The sequence below is a fragment of the Aptenodytes patagonicus genome, chromosome 12 (assembly GCF_965638725.1).
Source record: "Aptenodytes patagonicus chromosome 12, bAptPat1.pri.cur, whole genome shotgun sequence".
NCBI classification, from domain to species: domain Eukaryota; kingdom Metazoa; phylum Chordata; class Aves; order Sphenisciformes; family Spheniscidae; genus Aptenodytes; species Aptenodytes patagonicus.
The window spans coordinates 1,833,800-1,852,341 of NC_134960.1; the positions used below are offsets into that span (position 1 = coordinate 1,833,800).

The 18,542-nt window shown below is 48.0% G+C and overlaps 2 protein-coding genes across 7 annotated transcripts; one reads left to right on the forward strand and one right to left on the reverse strand.

Annotated features, from left to right (window-relative positions):
* The first annotated feature begins 2,301 nt into the window (after window positions 1–2,301).
* GNPDA1 (glucosamine-6-phosphate deaminase 1) lies at window positions 2,302–8,950 on the forward strand. 2 transcript variants are annotated; one of them, XM_076350294.1, is made up of 7 exons: window positions 2,302–2,363; window positions 2,479–2,620; window positions 2,715–2,816; window positions 3,924–4,106; window positions 4,737–4,921; window positions 5,609–5,783; window positions 6,092–8,950. In XM_076350294.1, the coding sequence occupies exons 2-7, from the start codon at window positions 2,497–2,499 to the stop codon at window positions 6,187–6,189; spliced, it is 867 nt and encodes a 288-aa protein (XP_076206409.1). In that variant the 5' UTR covers window positions 2,302–2,363; window positions 2,479–2,496; the 3' UTR covers window positions 6,190–8,950. The 2 variants fall into 2 exon arrangements, with proteins under 2 accessions (XP_076206409.1, XP_076206408.1); XM_076350293.1 differs by lacking the exon at window positions 2,302–2,363 and having other exon boundaries at window positions 2,412–2,620.
* A 60-nt stretch (window positions 8,951–9,010) lies between these two features.
* Window positions 9,011–17,257, reverse strand: RNF14 (ring finger protein 14). 5 transcript variants are annotated; one of them, XM_076350287.1, is made up of 9 exons: window positions 17,191–17,257; window positions 16,235–16,439; window positions 15,546–15,708; window positions 14,891–15,042; window positions 14,009–14,536; window positions 13,353–13,581; window positions 12,516–12,688; window positions 11,802–11,932; window positions 9,011–10,566 (listed from the first exon to the last, which is right to left on the reverse strand). In XM_076350287.1, exons 3-9 carry the CDS (start codon window positions 15,697–15,699, stop codon window positions 10,509–10,511), a joined length of 1,425 nt encoding a protein of 474 aa, XP_076206402.1. In that variant the 5' UTR covers window positions 15,700–15,708; window positions 16,235–16,439; window positions 17,191–17,257; the 3' UTR covers window positions 9,011–10,508. The 5 variants fall into 5 exon arrangements, with proteins under 5 accessions (XP_076206402.1, XP_076206403.1, XP_076206404.1 ...); XM_076350288.1 differs by having other exon boundaries at window positions 17,184–17,244; XM_076350289.1 differs by lacking the exon at window positions 17,191–17,257 and adding an exon at window positions 16,924–16,976.
* Between the last annotated feature and the right edge of the window lie 1,285 nt (window positions 17,258–18,542).

Below are 18,542 nucleotides of genomic sequence, written 5' to 3' on the forward strand. Positions count from 1 at the left end.
TAAACGCAGAAACAATAACATGCATAAATTATCATACCTAAAAATACCCTGCATGCTGGTCACACATATAACCCAGCCCTGGAGCAATTCCTAAGTAACTTAAGACTGCGTGAAGTATGCAGATACACGGGATGTGGGCAGAACAGGGCAGCTGTGGCAGCAGGTGCACGTGCCTGGCTCTCTTGCACCGTTGTAGTTTTTTCCTCTCATCAAAACATGTTTTGCTTTTACTGGGAGCTGCCGGCTGCCTCCTACGTCTTTGTGCACCGTATCTGCCAAAGCCACTTGTACAGGAGATTAAACCGAGAGCCAGACCCTTTGCAATCGACAGAGACCCACAGCATTTGAATTTAAACCAAATGCATCCTGACACTGGGGCTGTGTGAGCAGCGTGGTAGGATGCTGTAAGGCTGATCCTCAAATGCAGCAGCTCTCCATACCGCCGAGGGGGCAAAGTGCAGTAAAGAAGACAAGGCAGGCGGCAGGGATGGGGTGATGGCTGTCCACAGGCCGCTCTGATGGCAGACAAACCCAACAACCCGCAAGTCACCCCAGGGAGGGACATGGTTGTTGCCCTACAGCTCACCGCTGTGGGAAGTCCACGATGTCTCTTGCAATCAATTCCTGTGCGGTCTGTGCCTCCAGTATTTGCTTTTCAGAAACCTCCAAGCCCTCGCCGTGTTTCCATGGTAACGCTGAGCAATCCGATGTGGGTTATTTGCAGAATCGAGGTGCTGGTGCACTCTCCCTTCCGAGCCCTGCAGCAGTTTCGGCTTTGCACACCAGAAGCTGCAGGTGTGCTGCAATAACGGTGATGTGTTCTTCACCGCAACTCCCACGTCGGCGTGCAGGTCGGGGGGTATGCTCACCAGATTCCCTTCGTGCCGGCAGTACCTGGCAAATGGTCTGAAGCGGCCCCAGGATGGGAAGTGTTCAGACCTCAGCCAGGTCCCCGCTGCCCCTCCATCCCAGTGGAGGCACAGCCCCCCGTTTAGTCAGCGCCTCTGTCCTGGGCCTGTGAACCCACAGGACCGATGGGTCTAACACACCAACACAACCCCGATGGGAAAAGTGGAAAAGCTGTTTCACACAGAGCCAAAGCCCAGGCTGCCCTGCACTGCAGGAGAGCAGAGGATGCCGCTGCTGTCAGCTCTTCACCCAGCACTACAGCCACCGAAATACTTTCCTGCCTGCTGGCTAACCACTGCTGATGGAAATACACAGCGCTTTCAATTTATTTAGTCTCTGTGGCCTAAAACTCTTCCCGTGTCCAACCACAGCCGTCTGGCTATGGCCCGTCACACCCATCATTCCCCATCCAAATGCAAACCAAGCCAGGACTTCTCAGCATCCACGATGAGACAGTATCAGGAGCACTCAGCCTAGCCAGGTCGTTTAAATTATTAAAATAAGAAGGAACTGCACGGGCTGGATCCTAGCAAAGCAATTTGTATGTTATTCTTTCTTCTAATGAAAGTGAAAAGCTCTCTAACTTTGAAGTAAGAGCTTTGCATCTCAACAACGAACCAAGACTTTGCAAGGAGAGGTCGGGCACGTTTCCATCACAGCTTGAAGGCAGCCAGAGGAAGAGCAGAAAGGTCCTTTTGGGATACCACTGCTGTCAGGAGCAGCACAAACATCCGCAGGTCACGGTCTGTTCACTGGAGAGGGGCTCTGCTCCTGCAGCTGAAGCCCCAGAATGACCCCGAAGCCCCAGAACGACCCCGACGTGCCCTGAAGCGGGTCCCTACAAAATGCTTCACGTGCGAGAGCTGCTCGTTCCTGCCTGGGACACGGCTGGCGGCTTCGCTTTAGGGATCGTGGGTGGCTGCGAGACACCCAGAGCGGCTGAAGGGCCGAGTCGGGCATGTCCCTGCAGTGACGGGGACGCCTGGGGAGAAGCAAGAAGGAGTAAGGAGATTTAAAGATCTAATTGCCTTTTTAATGCATCTGGGGAAAACGCTGGTTCCCAAATGCTTTGTCCCAGCATAAAACACATTTCCAGTGTTCATAACTATGATTCATTTGAACAGATCGCTAGCGGCCCAAGCACTTCATTACTGGTGTATTTAACCGCTTCTTTGAATTCTAACCCTAAATTCTGACCCTACGATCCCCCCGGCTCGCCGGCCGGGCACGGCGGGGCCCGCTCCTCCCCGCCCCGCGGGGCCGCAGGGGCTTGGGCGGCGCTCGGAGCCGCCCGCGGGGCTCCCGCGGCGAGCGGCCGCCGTGAGGGGCCGGGTCCGGGTCCGGCGCTCACCGCCCACCGGCGGGGCGGCGCTGCTGCCTCGGCCCCGCCCGCTGAGGGGATCCCCGGGCGGCGGCAGCGGGAGCGCGGCGGCGGCGGGCGGGCAGGTAGGTAGGTAGGTAGGTAGGTAGGTAGGTAGGTAGGTAGGTAGGTAGGTAGGTGAGAGGGGCGGCGGCGGCGGCAAGATGGCGGCGTAGCGGCGCTCGTCAGCTCGGCTCCCGCCCTGCCAGGCGGCGCCCGGCCCCGCCATGAAGCTCGTCATCCTGGAGACGTACGCGCAGGCCAGCGAGTGGGCCGCCAAGTACATCCGCAACCGCATCGTCCACTTCGGGCCTGGCCCCGGGCGCTTCTTCACGCTGGGGCTGCCCACAGGTGGGTGCCGGGGCCGGGGCCGGGAGCGGGGCCGGGGCCCGGGCCCCGGGCCCCGGGCCCCTTTCCCGGGGCTGAGGCGGCGGCTTCCCCGCAGGCAGCACGCCGCTGGGCTGCTACAGGAAGCTGGTGGAGTACTGCCGGAACGGGGACCTGTCCTTCAAGTACGTGAAAACCTTCAACATGGACGAGTACGTGGGTGAGTGCCCGCACAGGAGAAGCGTTTGGCTTTCCTTACCCGTCTTTCTGTATATTAAGTATCTCTGTCCGTATAGTGTCAATGTCCAGTTGCTGAGGCAGGGCCGCCAGCCTGCTGGAGGGGCTGGCGTGCCCCCAGCTCTCGGTACCGCAGCCGGATAGTCGTTAGTGCACGGTGGGTGCAGAAAATCCCACCTGCAAAAGATGTAAGGTAGGAAGGATAAAATCCGCATTAGCCAAGGGAGTTAACGGGGACAATTTTAAAACCTGTGTAAGAAATACTAGAGTATCAGGTGTTGCCTGGTGTTATACGCACTAGACACTGCTGTATTTTACCTGAACTTAGGTATTGATCAGCTGAGGATCCATCTTGTCATTGCAATCTGAGATAGCGTGCAATATTAACTACCATCTTTGCTCTGGGATTATAAAGGTCACTTTGGCTCCAGGTCTCGTATAAAGACCGATGTGCTACCTGTCTGAGTGCCCTTCCGTACCCGACGTGCACTCCTCTAAAGATAGCAGAGGACCATTTCGTTTATGAAGCTGTGATGAAATAGCCTCTTCAGAAGAAAGAGTACAGAGAGATTAGTGGGCAAGCCTAAAGCTCCAAAGGTGAAAACCATACAGGCTAAGTATTTGCTAATGCTAATTTTACCCTGGCCAAGAAGTTTTTCTGTGAACAATCCTAATCAAGCAGCATTAGGGAATAGGCAGTCCAGTGTGGGTTTATAGCATTCAAGGGGGGGGGGGAAATATGCAGTAAGTTATTTCCCAGGCTTCTGCACAGTTTTTTAACCATTCTTGCTAATACAAACCGGTAGGAATGCTGAAAAGGTAGGAACAGATGAGGCACAGTGCATGCCTGCTTTTCTTGAACATCCGTTGCATGTTAGTACGAGCACGTGTCTTATAGGAGCTATTGTGATTGATTTAATTTTGCTATTTAGGGAAATAAAAACAACTTATGAAAGTTGAGGGAGTCACAAATGACAGAGAAAGCAGTGCTCTATTACCAAAGCAAGGTAATATAGGTGCGTATAGGTGGCTTACATCATGTGTGATATTCTTTCAGTTGGTCTTAGTCCCGTGCATGCTCTGTTACCAGGTCTCCCAAGGGATCACCCAGAAAGTTACCATTCCTTCATGTGGAATAACTTCTTTAAGCACATTGACATCTCGGCAGAAAACGTTCACATTTTGGATGGAAATGCACCTGATCTACAGGCAGAGTGTGACGCATTTGAGGATAAAATCAAAGCGGCTGGAGGAATTGAACTCTTTGTTGGAGGTGAAAACCCGAAGGACTAGCGGTCTCTAAACACTGGCAGGAAGCGCTGCCTTTCCTCCACCAGCTCTCTCATGTATTATCAGGAGAGTTCATTTTCAATGCAGTTCAGTGGATTTGCAGTGAAAGCCAACCCATACACCATCGCCCTGGGCGCTCGTGTGCTGGCAGCCTTGTCTTCCAATGTACCGCTCCCCCAGGTTTAAGTATTTCGATCCAGTAAGTGAATTGTTCAGGAAACGATGAGCAGGAGAAACAGGCAGGGCTAAAACTGTACCGAATACAAAATGTATTACAATTGCCAGTGCTAAAACTGCTAGGAGTAGTCAGAGTCCTCTGAGCCAACAGCTCAACGCAAGCTTTTCCCATCAGTTTGCCTTAAGATTCTGCCATCCACTTGTTGTCTTCTTGTCCCAGCACAATTAGGGAAGAGTCTTTGTTGACTTCAGAGGGGGCTTTTGCTGTCATTCCTACCAGAAGCAAATTTAAGCTTGAACAGAAAAAATGTATTTTCTCAGATCTGTATCTATTCCTGAAGCACTGAATGTCCTTCTAATAGGAGTGCTGCTGGTTCTGCTTCCTACAATAACCACTGCAGCCACTGACCTACTTCTCAAACTGTCTCTGTCACAGGTATTGGCCCAGACGGTCACATTGCCTTCAATGAGCCTGGATCAAGTTTGGTATCCAGGACGCGAGTGAAGACCTTGGCTATGGATACTATATTGGCTAACGCCAGGTTCTTTGATGGTGACCTCTCCAAAGTCCCCACAATGGCTTTGACGGTCGGAGTGGGCACTGTCATGGATGCCAGAGAGGTTAGGAGAAAAGCAGTGACTTCAGACAGTAGCTCTTGAGCAGGGCTTCCTGGAATAGCTAAAGATTATCCAGTCTTGGAGCAGCATTGCACCCTGCTGGCGTAGGCCAGCTTACACTTTCCCTGCCACAGGCAGCTGAATACCTGATCCTCCTGTTCTCTTGCATCCTGCAACACCATGGAAAGGCTCTTGCTCTGTCTTCCATTTTTGCTCTACTAACGCTTAGGTTTGTGTAACCCTGCAGTACAGCTGTTGTCCACAGGGAGCTAGAAAGGTTTGGGAGGATGTCTTTGGTTAAGAGTCTCATCTGGGGAAATAACTGCAAGAATCGCTGGTTGACTTGATGTTACTCCAGCAGATCATGAAAACTGTATGGGATAGCTTTTCATTGAGTCTATACTTTGATTTATACTTGTTAAGTCTCAGCATATAGGTGCCTAATGGGAGCTCAAAGGATCCGAATCATTAAAATGACCCACCAGGCTATGATTTAATTGACAAATAAAATGCAGCCAGAGCAAACAGATTTGTGATACAGTGAAGTGCCTCTGCGGAGGATGACAGAGATATCCCCCTGGTAGGGACCGGGGCAGCTCTCTTCAGCAGTTCAGTTCAGCAGGGTGTGGGTGTGCTCTCTGAAGGCATCTTCTAGACCCTAACTGCCATCCTCTGTCTCTCGGAGTCCAGGTGATGATTCTCATCACAGGAGCCCACAAAGCCTTTGCTTTGTACAAAGCCATTGAGGAAGGTGTCAACCACATGTGGACAGTATCTGCTTTCCAGCAACACCCCAACACCGTGTTCGTGTGCGATGAGGATGCCACGCTGGAACTCAAAGTTAAGACAGTGAAATACTTCAAAGGTGAGTGTTTGACCACACCAAGCAGCTGTTGTATTTAGCTTTTAAGTCACGCCATGCTTTGTCAAGTCATGCAAAGCCATGCTTTGCATTGTATGTTCCTGTTTAATCAACTCCCAAAGGAGTACATTCCTTAGGTGTAACAGCTGAGATGTACAGCCATAATAAACGGGTAAAGGTAATGCTTAACTGTGTGGGCATGGGAGCAAAGGAACAAGGACTCTAGTAGTGCCTAATTTCATTAGCATCCAATGAATGAGAATTTTGCTTTATTATGTCTACTTAAGTCATCTTTTCACTTGCTACATTAGGTTTAATGCTGGTTCACAACAAGCTTGTGGAACCCTTATACAGCATGAAGGAGACGGGAGCAGAAAGAAGCCAGTCTAAGAAGCCATACAGCGATTAGTCTCTCGCTGTTCAGAGTAATGCTGAACCAGCTTTTCTGTTGAAAACCAGCTGTGAAGAAAGGGAATTGCTGCAGAAACTCATCTCATATTTGTTCTTAAATTAGCAAAATGATTATGTGCTTGCTTCTCTCCATTAAAAAGACAGATGGAACACCTGCCTTAATTAACCAAATGAGGATGGGATCCAGTATACTGTGTTCCACAAACTTCCACCACTAGCTTATTCTCTGAAGGTAAAGTCAATGGAGAATGAGTTGTTTAATCTGTGAAGCAACTGTAATCATGTGGACTGAAGGCCCCAAAACTTAAGTGTGAAGATAAGTGAAAGTACAATGTTGCAGAAACCAAATGGGTAATCGCTTTGGGATGTATTCCTTGCAATTACAAGTACCTTTTTGTGTCGCTCCCCCTCCACAAAACACTCTTACGTTACAGACATTTAAAATGGGAACTGAGCTTGTTCAGCCTGGAGAAGGGAAAGCTTCAGCATGACCTCATAGCAGTGTGCTTCACAGCTAGGAGGAGGTCATCGAGAAGATGAAGCCAGGCTGTCCTGGGCAGTGTGCAGGGGGAAGATGAGAAGAGACAACAAGACTCGAGTTGAGGCAAGATGCTCAGACTGGATGTAAGGAAAAACCAACCCATGAGGACAGTCAAGCAGTGGGGCAGGTTCCCCGGAGAGGTTGTGCAGCCTCTGTCCTCAAGAGGTTTTCAAGACCTGACTGGATAAAGCCCTGGCTGAACCCCACTTTGAGCCAGATGTTGGACTTGAGACCATCTAGGCAAAAGGGAGGCTACAGACAGCATTCATCAGTGCTGTATTAATAACACAGTACCATTAATGCAGTTAATGGTTAGTTTACACATCTGTATGATTTTATTTGTTGTCACATGAGGAGCCTTACATGTTCAGTTTCAGGATGTAATCTTCTATGCCCCCGTGCTTTATGATGTACTACAGGATAGATTTGGTCGGATTAAGCATAAATGCCTTCCCTCTGTGCTGCTCAGCACTCTGTTACTGTGTCAGTGCAGAGCCTGAAGCAGTAAGTCCTCCTTCCCTCCCTCCCTCCCTCCCCAGCTTTACACTGCATCAAGGCAATGCCAAGTAAGTCTCAAAGGAAACGCTCTGTTCCCTCTGGCCTCAGCCCGTGTTTCATTACAGAAGCCCCGCACCGGTGGACAACAGCCTGTACGGGCAAGACCCCACCAATTCTGAAACTCGATTCCTGGGTTTCCTATCAATCAAGTGAGGGGCAAGACAAACTGGGGAGCATTTATTTTCTTTATGCAGAAATTTTGTAAGCTGTTGATCTGTAATGTAACTTTCTACAGTAGATGTCTTAATTTTTTCTAAATGGTCACATTGACTTTATCTGCTGCTCAGTCTCACTGTGCTAGTGAAACATGGAACAGTTTATGTGGCTGAACGGACTCGTGACGCCATCTTTGAACAGCAACAACACAACCTTCAAAGCACGAGAAAGATCTGTTATTTTGCACAAGATTTCCCTATCAATCAGCTAGAAGCAAAGCTGTATAGAAAGCACTTTGGTGGAAATAGCTGCTGCTGCCCCCTACTTCAAGAGCTCCCTGCCTTGTCCAGTGTTTGCTGGCAGGTCTCCACCAAACACCTGCTGCGGTTCCGTCCTGACAGGCAGCAGCCGTTTCATTAAAAAAAGGGGATCTTTACAGGAGAAAAGAGGCAGTCACAGCTCTCTACCTTTTACCACAAAATGTCTGCAAATAATCTAACACTCGTTCAGTGCATGCACAGAAATGGAGAAAGTGAGGAGGTCTGCAAGAGGAAAAAGTACACGCTGAGGAAGAAACTGTGCCGTGTTACCAGAGTTGCCTGCCTCGCTCTCTGTCGGTGCAGACAGGGTCTGGTTTTAGCTGTCCCACCTTTGCAACACCACCTGATTGTCCTACAAGTGCAGGCACCTGCTTGTCCTCAGAGGGTCTGTCCTCCTCTGCCTCACTGCAGAATATGGGAGCTCCAGCCCGGTGCTCCCCGAGTGCCCGGAATTTATAGACACAGGGGTGACTACATCACTGTTCTTCCTCTCTCCACACAAAGTTCTTGAAAGCGGAGGTGGTTCATTGCAACATCTTCAAATACTTCACCATAGCACTCAGGCTGCGGTAGCTCTGGCAGACATCCCCAGCCACGGCTTTTCATCCCAACATACCCTTTGGCATCCAGGCCCTGCCCTCAGCCCACCTCTGTCCTGGCAGAAGGGACCTGCCCAGCCTCCCGTAGGTTTAAGAGATCCAACACCACCTCCTTCATCCAGGCAGGAAAACGGGGTTTAAGCACGTGCTTCGCCTTGTCACAAACATTCCCCATCTGCCCACAGACGCAGCTTAGTGGGAAGAAAGCCCCCTCCGAAAGCAGGCAGCTTTGGGACTCGGCCTGTAGAGTTAAAAATTGTGGCCAGAGTGGAAACTGGTGTGGGGATTGCAGCTAAAAGCTGGCTCCATCCAATGGCGCGTTCCCGGAGTACTGTCACGATGGCCGCCGTGTATCCGTTAGGGGCTTGCATCTCGCAGGGAAAACCAGGGCTCTTTGGGTGCGAGGGCACTTTGCATACACAAACCTCCAAACTTCTATCAGCAGAACAGATCCTGTGCCAGCTTCACTCGAGAGTCTGGTCCACGTCATTCTACAGATGACCATGCGAGCGCGCACACACCTCGGCCCCGTGGCACACAAGCACTAGAGGCGATCACCACCCAGACGCAGAACAGAGCGTGCCACGCGCTGGCCTGTGCTGCCGTATGCATACCATAATGAAAACAAACAGGCAGACAACTACATTTACTGTCTTAAAGTGAATTTAGTGCATGTGAAAGGTGCAGGAAATACAATTTAAACCATACACAACGTAAACTTTCCCTACACGCTGTCCTATAGCCTAAACCAAGACAAGAGATCCGCTCTTGCCATCTTACCTTTTTAATCACTGCCAATTCTAATACTACAGGCTTTCATCCTCTGCGAAAGGAACTAAATCAGCACTCATTTTGGCCAGATATCCGAGTATAAATTTATTTACTATCAGTCAAAAGTGAGTGAGAGGCGTTCACCTTGAGTTTCTGAAGAGTCTTCCAGCTCCTGAGCTATCCATCCGGACCCTGCTATTTGTTTTGAACTCGGCATGTGCAGTTTTAATGGAAAAATAAATTTTTAGACCATTCTGCAAGTGGAAAAACTTCTAAAAAATTAGTGGTTCCCTCCAGTAATTACTTTCACGCTCACAAAACTACTTACTGAGCTTTTAGGGGAAACAATTTGGGTTTTGAAATAATTTGAAGTGCAAGAACAGTGGAAATAAGGGATCTAGTCCAGAAGCAAAACTATCAACTAATCAAATTTCTTATATGAAGAGTTAGTAAAAAATAAATTACTTCATCATCTGAGAAGACAAGGTAATTTTCAGTATCTTGAAGAGTTCAAGTTAATCTCAATTATGTATCCATAAAAATATGTTTCAATATCTGACTGATACTTTTCACCCTCTCACTGGCCACATACTCAGTTCATTGCCTTAGCACTCATCACTGTCAAAACAAGGAGCAGCAACACTGAGATGAGTCATCAAACTGATTCAAATTTCTGGAAATGGTTGTCGGTCATTTTCTACCAAAGCATTCAATAATGCAAAGACCCGGGCATTACAGCCAGTAAGAAGGGGGTTAGGGATAATCAACTTTAACATCATTAGAAAGTATCGGCAACAGAGCAATGAGCTGCTTTTCAGAGAAACAGGTCAGGAAATGCTATAGAAGCAACAGGCTCAGTTGCTGAATGCAGAAGAAATTTTCTGTATTGTATCAGAAAACATTCCCTGTCCGAGCAGCATCGCTAAACAGCTCCAGAAAGAGCACGACAGCTGTAATAAAACTGCCCTAAACCCTGCGATGGATACGAGCCAAGACCCTCGAAAGGTCAGTCTCCCTAAAGGAAACCCCCAAATAGTTCTACGATTTGGGGCTTCAGTTTTGCTTCTTTGCATTTGAAAAAGGGGCACCTCTTAGTATGTATTTTTCCAGTAATTTTCCAACTTCTGACTGGTTGTACGTGTCTTTCACAATCGATATGATTATTAGGGCCTTCAGTGGTGATCCTGACCACAGGATGGGTAAAATGGTCTCCTTTGGTTTTGGCGACAGCCTCTGAAGTGTGAGTATCCTGCAGTGCAAGGTAGTTACCATTCTTCTATCACATAATGGAAGTGAAAAGCAAACAAACTTGACACAAAAATGGAAAGCATCTGTCTCTGGTTTGTTCAGCTTTAGTTACTAGAGAAAGCTACTAGTCTTCATCTTCAACTTCCCAGAACTCACCATCAATATGCATGGCTTGAAACAATCTGCAAGACAGCCAATAATTTACATCAGGATGTAAAAAAAGTAAAATATGTACAAACAAACAAACAAATCAATCTAAATGTGACCAAAAATACAAAAGCAGCAAGTTTCACAATTTTTGTCGGTATCATAAAACACTTGTACTGCAATCGTCAAAGTCAATTAAAGTAAGCTACTCCGCACTTCCACAGCACGTTATACCAGAAGGTTGTACAGCACCTTACAAACGTGGTGTCTCAAGAAATCCCTGAAAATATTAGTAATCCAAACCGTATTAAAAGTTACCTAGCATGCTGCCATTCCTAGCTGGTCTTTAGGCAGTGTATCAGCAGCAGCCAGGCCTGCCTGCTCCAAACAGCTTACAATCTAATCCGACAATACAGAGCTGGGCAAACAACTATAACATGTAAGCTGGGGGCGGGGGGGGGGAACAAAAGGGAAGAAAATGGTTTATTGTATAAAACAGATGAGCTTAGTCAAGATAGGTAGAGGTTAAGCTAAACTAAAAGAAAAAAGAACATCAGAAGAAAAATAGAAAGGAAAACAGGGTAGGAATTGAAAAAATTACTGTTGGGAGAAGAGGGAATGCTGAAAAAGAAGGGCTAGGAACAAGAGAAAAATAAATCCTGTCAGCCACATCTATTACAGCAGGACAGACGGTGGAGGAGTGAGTAAACTATTTTGACTTTTGTATCCAGGCACTACGTATCACAGCGATGGGCACATAACCCAATGGAATACACACAAGCTTAGAGGCTGCCATTATTACACCTCTCTGACCTGCCTGCCCTTTCATTTGTCCGGACAGCAGCGGCATCCTCTCTCTTGATATATCCCTGATAGTGACGATGTAGGCCAAGTTTGCAGCTTTTTAGAAGCAGCTTTTTTACCCAAAAACCTTGTGCTGCACTATCATATACCTGAGCATCTGCAAGGAAACGTTTCACTACAGGCTGTCTCTGACAGAGGCAGCAAGTAAAGCGTTAGGAATAGGCCCAGAAGACTCCTCCAGAATTTTAAAACAAGAGTTCTTAAAAAGCAAAACCACATCCCGAATCACTCCTGATTTTTTTATTGTTAGTGTCGGGTCCTTCTAAGTGTAAATATTTGAGAGAAGAAACTGTGTCTTAAACTGTACAGCTACAAATTTCAAGGTAAGAATAATCTGGGAGAAACTGTAAGAAAAAGTAGAAAAATAAGTGATACGGCACCGGAAGAAATAGACGTAAATACGTACCTATTGAAGCATGGGGAAGATGGATCATTGAAGTGCCTGTACGGGTTCACCCTTGACAGAGAACCCATACAAAGCCAGCAGAAATACTGCATGCAGCCAGTACACGTCATTTTGTTACAACCATCTAGTTTCTGAGGGGAAGAAAAGAAGAAATAGCAATAACAAAATCTCACCGTGTCAGTCTTCAGGACTGTCTCTGTATGACAACAGTCCGCAAAAACGCATCAACTAATGAATACATTTTACCCCGACTCTATCACAACACTGGTATTTTTTCACTGTTCAAAAGAACTAGCAGCTAGAATCACAGAACTGTAAATTGGCTATAATATTAAATAATACTGGAAATTAATATTTTTCTGAAGCTAGTTTGATTTACTGGCTGTAGTTCGAAACAGCAGCAGCCTGAAACACGCGGAAAACAAAGGGATTCATATGGATCCATATTCAGCCTGGATCTTTTTAGTGCTGGAGTCTGAACAATACCAGTTGCTGTACTTAAGTCCCTGAGCTCCAGAAACATCACCTCCTTTTCTACGTAACACAGACAGAAAGGGAAAGTTCTCTTACCATTTCCTAGAAATTTACCTTCCCTGGTGAACTTGGAGGCTACAAATAAATCTCTGTTCCAGCCTAAATACAGAACTGACTGAATTTATCTTAGTTTCTGTTAAGAGCCACTATGATTCTTCAGCCTTTCCCCTCCATGCTTACCTCTATATGAGTACCACAGCAAGGACAAGCCTTCGAGTTCTTTTCTAGCCATTCTTTACTCTCCATCTCCTCCAGGGCTTTCTGAATCACTCGTTTGCCATAGCGTTGTTCCAAAAATCTTTTAGTTGCCTCATCTGCTTCTAAATATTCATTTCGCAAATCCATTAATTTCTCTGGGGAATAAAACAAAACAAAAAAACCACAATCAAACAAAAGAAAACAGCTTTTGTAATATATTCTATAAAGAAGTCCAGCTAATAACAGCATAAAGCATTCTGAAAGGAAACTAACATCATTAATTAAAAAGCAAGTAAAACATTAGAATACATGAGATGAGAATCTTAAAACCCCTCTACCTCAAAATTCAACGGTTTTACACTATTTCATTATAAAAGAGACCAGTCGATGGAATTAGAACAAATCTACAATGTAAAATAAACTGAAAAAAGGAAATATTTTTTCTGAACAGGATTTTGAGGCCAAACAGGCAGAGAAGCATCCACCCAATTCTAGTATCAACTCTGACAACAGAAAGTGGTGGATTCACAGGAAAGGGTAAAAAAAATATATAAAATATGTAAGATTATATAAAATTATTCTTCCCCTGCTATGGCCTCTCAGCATTTGAGAATCAGCGGTTTAGGGACCTCCTGAGCTGTGGAGGGTCATCAAAGGAATAATTTTTAATTGCCAGCAACAGACCTACTCCAAATGAGTCTGTCTCATCTTTTCGAAAGCTCACGCGGTGATGAGTTTCCTTGCTTAATTTCTGACTTTCAGTCTTTTTCACAAAGACTTAATTGTTTCCTGACCCATTTCTGAAATACGATGACTCACCCGCAGTAACTTTACATGGAGAGACCCCATGGTAAGTCATTTTACAGAGAGTACAAAAAGCATAGTTGCAACGGGAACATATGCCCATGGTGCAACCTGGTTCTTGCATGACCGGCGTCTGACAGCCCGGGCGAGGGCAATACACTACATCCGCCATCAGGTCCAAGCTAGACTGCAGAAGCAGGCGGTCATAACGTGCAAACAACTGCTCTCCAACCAACTCTTTAACCTAAACAAAGATCAAAGAAAGATTACATGCATCTGAAATTCTGAGCCTGCTAGCTTCAGCAAAAAACAGTAAGTCAATGAAAAAGTACCTACACCTGGGAGGAATCCACTTTATATTCTCCACCAGGTCATGAAAATACTCCTAGAAATGCTATTTCAATAGTAATTACTCAAATGAAAAGCATGCGGTGTCAAATGCAACGGGACATTAATTCAGGCCTCTGACCAACGCCAGTACTAACAGGGTGGGCAAAATACGTGCCGCGTGATCCAGTTCTAACTCCGATGCCTCTGTGTGGCTCGGAGTATGAAAAAAAAGCTTCCCCAGGTATATTCACAACGCTCACCATGAAAAGCCACACCTTGTCTTCTGTAATTATTGGTCAGTTAGCAGAACTCTACCATCGCTGCTTGCACACGTCTATTACCTGGCCAGGAGTAGCAACAGAAGAACACTTCGGTTCTGGACAGTTGAGACAGTGGACCTGACCATCCCTGATCTGTATTTCAAAGTAGTCCTTCAGGCATGCTTTGCAGTATACATGGCTGCACTCGGTGAAGTACATACATTCACTGCCCAGCTTCTCACAGAAGCAGATATTGCACAAGTACATCTTACTGTTAAAGCACTTCCTCCTCTGAGCCTGATCAAAGTCCAAGATTTCCCTAATCAGACTCGACAACGATTCCACATCCTGCACAGCTCTTGCGTCGACGATTTCTTCTTCAGCCGCTGCGGAGCCTGCTGCACCACCACAATCCTTCTCGGCGTCGAGAGGGACCAAAGGTGTCCTACTCTGCCCATTCCCTTGATGGCACATTTTTAGCTCATATGGGGAGGAAATATTCAGGTAACTCAGTGTTTCTTCCTTCAGAAACTGCATCCAGGCAAACAAGACCACACAGCCTCGATTCTCTTCCCATACATTGTCTAAGTGTTTGCAAAGAGCGCTGAGCTAGAAAAGAAAAAACAATTCCAGGTTTCAGCAAGCTCTGACAACTCGTTACTGTTTTCCTCTCCCATGGTCCCCCTTCGTGCATATTTAGATTTCAGATTCTGGAGGTTTTTATACGTAACATAAAATACGTGTCAAAATAATGCTCACAGATGCAAGCTTTCATTCCCCAGAATGGTGACCAAATAAAAACAAGTAGGAAACAAAAGAAAAGCCAACTGCAAGAGCAATGTAATCACTTACGTCTTAATTTTACTTTCACCTACTACATTAACATCCCCCAGAGCACTGTTAATGACGAACTTACTCGCGATCACAGCAGCTCTGTTAAAATGTTAAAACTGTTGTGCAAACCTGGGCTTGGGAGAGCCATTTTCCACTGAGGGTAAACACCGGGGGGGAGGTTGATGGGTAGTCTGGTGGGAGTTCAAAATTCAGCACAAGGGGAGGCAGAAAGCAAACGGTGTATTCAAACCCGTTGTTCTGGAGGCTTTCCGTGGAACTGCCTGAATCAAAGAGAATTGAGACGGTTTGAGATGAAAACTAATGAACTGTAACTGTTTATGACAGGTATCTCCTTTCATTTGATAAATTTTTTGGGTTTAAAAATTATTTCTTCAACCCTAAATAACAAAACTTCTCAGTACGGTAAAATTTCATGGGGTTGTATGCATATGGTTAAATCAGTAAACACCAGTACTGTGAAATATCAGATCCTGCACGAACCTGGGAAGACGTATCCTCAAGGAAAAAAAAAAAAACAAACTAACTTAATTATTCCAAAGAAATACTATTACTCATCTCTAATTTTAAAGTCCACTAAAGAGGCTGCATGTACGAGGATGAAATCACCCACTCAGATATAAACCCCAACAATACCACAAGCACCGCACGGGGTCAGTCACGGCTTTCTCTGCCCAGGGTTCCTATAGGTCGCTAGAGCAGCAACCACCGGAAAATGAGCTTGGTAAAAACTAATTTCGGGATAACACAAAACATCTCAACTCACCACTCACAAAAATTTTGAAGTTTTGGGGCAACTCCAGACAAATTCTGGTTTCTCCTCCTTGGGCCGACTCGGCTCTCTTAAACTCATCTTCATCATAAATGCTAGCCAGAGCCAGCAGCTCATCCTCCTGAGCTTCTTTGTCTTCTGAAGACATTTAAATTTTCTGTGGAGTTAACACCACTCTACAAGATCAACTGAGTTAACGCATCCTATTCAAATTACTAATTCGGGGTATCTATTTTATACTACTATGATAAGATTTAGAAACCCAAGTAACTGCTATAAAACAATGTAAAATATAATTAAGGTTTTTTACAGGCTGAGAAAATATTAGTAGCTTTATAAAATATAAAACACCTTAACAGCGCACTGAAAAGTCAAAAAGCAAAGTGTAGTGGCCAAAGACAGCTGTAAGGGGGAAAACAGTGAAATACACTGACGGGGAGTGACAGAGGGACATTTTGTTAACGTTTGAAAGGGAAAAGAGACTGAAAAACAAGAAAAAGGAATTAGTAACAGTATCTCTCGTCCGCTGTTCTGAAACAAACAAACAAAAAGCCCCACTTATGATTAAGGTTATTGAAGATATCAAAAAGAAGCTTCAAATCCTCACAGGCACCTTGTAGATGCACTCCTGTACCACTGCCGTTCTAGATTTGGGGAAATAAAGCCACATTTTAACGGATTACCTTTTTATTCACAACTGCGCAGTGGCAAAGCTGTCGGTACTGGTTACTGACCAAGGACAGCCAGGTTAGCAGGGCCAGCGCAGAGCCCCTGACCATTCCTCTGGGAGAACTCGAGGTCATAAACTTTTTCGCATGTAAGGCATGAAAAATGCCGACTTTTGTTGTCGAAGTGCATATGGTTATGGCACCGGTACTTCTGGGCTGCCTGTAGCCAAACAAACAAACGCACGCTCAGAGGGATTAAAGTCCCCTCAGCATTTTCATTACGAATGTTAACAAACGCTTCATTTGAGCGGACACGCTCAGTAATTCAGAACAGCCTTTCTGCAGCTCTGAGAGCAGCAACTCGTCTGTACGCGTTAAGCTGCGATCGCTGCAACTCCGGCTGTTACCTGCACCAACCCAGCAGCCCGGGAAGGGCCCCACCGAAGTCGACCGAAGTCCCACCCGGCTGCTTCCCCCCCCCAGCGTCCAGGGCGATCGCTCAAACGGCGAAGAAGAGGCAGCCCTTCCGAACAAGCGGCGCGGGCAGGAAAAAACGTAACCGAAAAGCGTTCGGGGAGCAGCGGAAAGAATTAAAGCAGCAGCCGGGTTCTCAGGTCAGGCTCCCCCACACAAGCAGCCGTACGATTGTTACTTCAGCTTCAACCGTGCCCGTCTTTTCGCGCTGGCGCACCCGCCTAACGCACCGCCTAAAGCGTGCCGGCAGCTCTCTTCAGGCCACGGGGCAGCGGGAGCAGCAGCACGCCGCCCCGCCGCCCGGCCCGGGGCTCTGGGGCCCGCCGAGGCGAGGCCGCGCGGGGCGGAGGGAGGCCCGGGCCGCGCCGGGCGCTCCGCAGCCCGCACGCCCAGCGCTGCCGGCCACCACCCCGCGTCCACCGCGGCACAGTCCGGCCTGCTCCTCGGCCCGGCCCGGCCCGCCACCCCGCTGCGGCCTGCCCCGCCTCACCGGTTACCTCAGCCGCGGCCGCAGGCGTGCGGCCCGCGGGACGGCGAGGCGGGGCACGGCCGGGCCCGGCCCGGCCCCTCACGGCACCGCACGGCACGGCGCGGCCCGGCCGGCGCCGCGCCCGAGCAGACGTGGGGAGGCGGGAGGAGGGAACGACCGCCGGGCGGAGGCGCCGGCCCGCCCCGCGCCGCCGCAGCGCCCCCGGCGGCCGGGAGGGACGGCAGCACCGGGCCGCAGCGCCGGGCCGCGGCCCCGCCCGGGGAGCGCTGCGCAGCCCCGGCTCAGCGCGGGTTTCTCGGGGGGGCGGCTGCCGAAGGCGGGCCGAGGGGCTGGCCCGGCCGAGGGGCTGGCCCGGCCCCGGGGCCGCTCCGAAAACGCCGCCGCCCCCCCCACAACCTTCCCCGAGAAGCGCTCCCGGCAGGCGCAGGGCCCCCCCGAGCGTTCATTAGCGCCACCTCGTTAACGTGGGTTTGAATCGACGCCCGTAAAGCACCACCTCGCCCTGTCAGCACGAACAGCATTAAAGCCTTTGTGCGGCAGGGCAGAGCTCTGCGCGCGCCTCCGGCAACGAAGGACGCGGCCCTGGCATCGACCCCGAGACCCTGTTCTCTCCATCGCAATCAACAGCGGGAGAAGGCCATCCAGTAGAATCCAGTGCGTTTATTTCTTGCAATAGCCGAATGGGTGTTTCAGCTTCAGATTTTAACACGTACAAATTAATGTTTGCAAGTTTAATAACAACCAGTACTAGAAGCAAATCATTGTATAAAGCTCATAGGAAAAAAAAAATGCCAAATGGGTCAGGTCTTTCTTTTCCTGGGGAAAAAAAAAAAAAAAAAGACAAAACCAAACCCCAAGCATTCCAAACGAAGGCCTCGTGGAAACAAGCATACCCCCTCCAGAAAAAGTTATGAACAAGTCAGGATCAACTGTCGGTGTAGGCAGCTGAAATACAAGTATTCATTCCTCCTACAAGCAGCTAATTTAACTAGTGACAAAGTTTACACGGTCCGATTAGCTGGGGAGCGTGCCAGGAGGACCCCTTCCTGGCCAGGAGGACCTTCAGAGCCTGATCCGCAGGAGCTGCCGCTCTCCGAGTCGAGCCGGCCAGGCCAGATGCGAGGGCACCAGCTGAGGACTAAACGTACCGATACTACCGCCCACTGCTCTGCAAACCTGCTGGAACTATGAACTGTCCGACTGCAAATCAAAATAGATCTATAGTGTGTTAACACGAAAACAAGGGCTAGACTGAGATGAGCGAATGAAAGACTATGCTTCAGGCTCCAGCAGGAGCACCCCCCTCTCCCCCCGTCTCTTCTTGCAGTCCTAGCGTTAACGGACACTTCGTGTGAACCC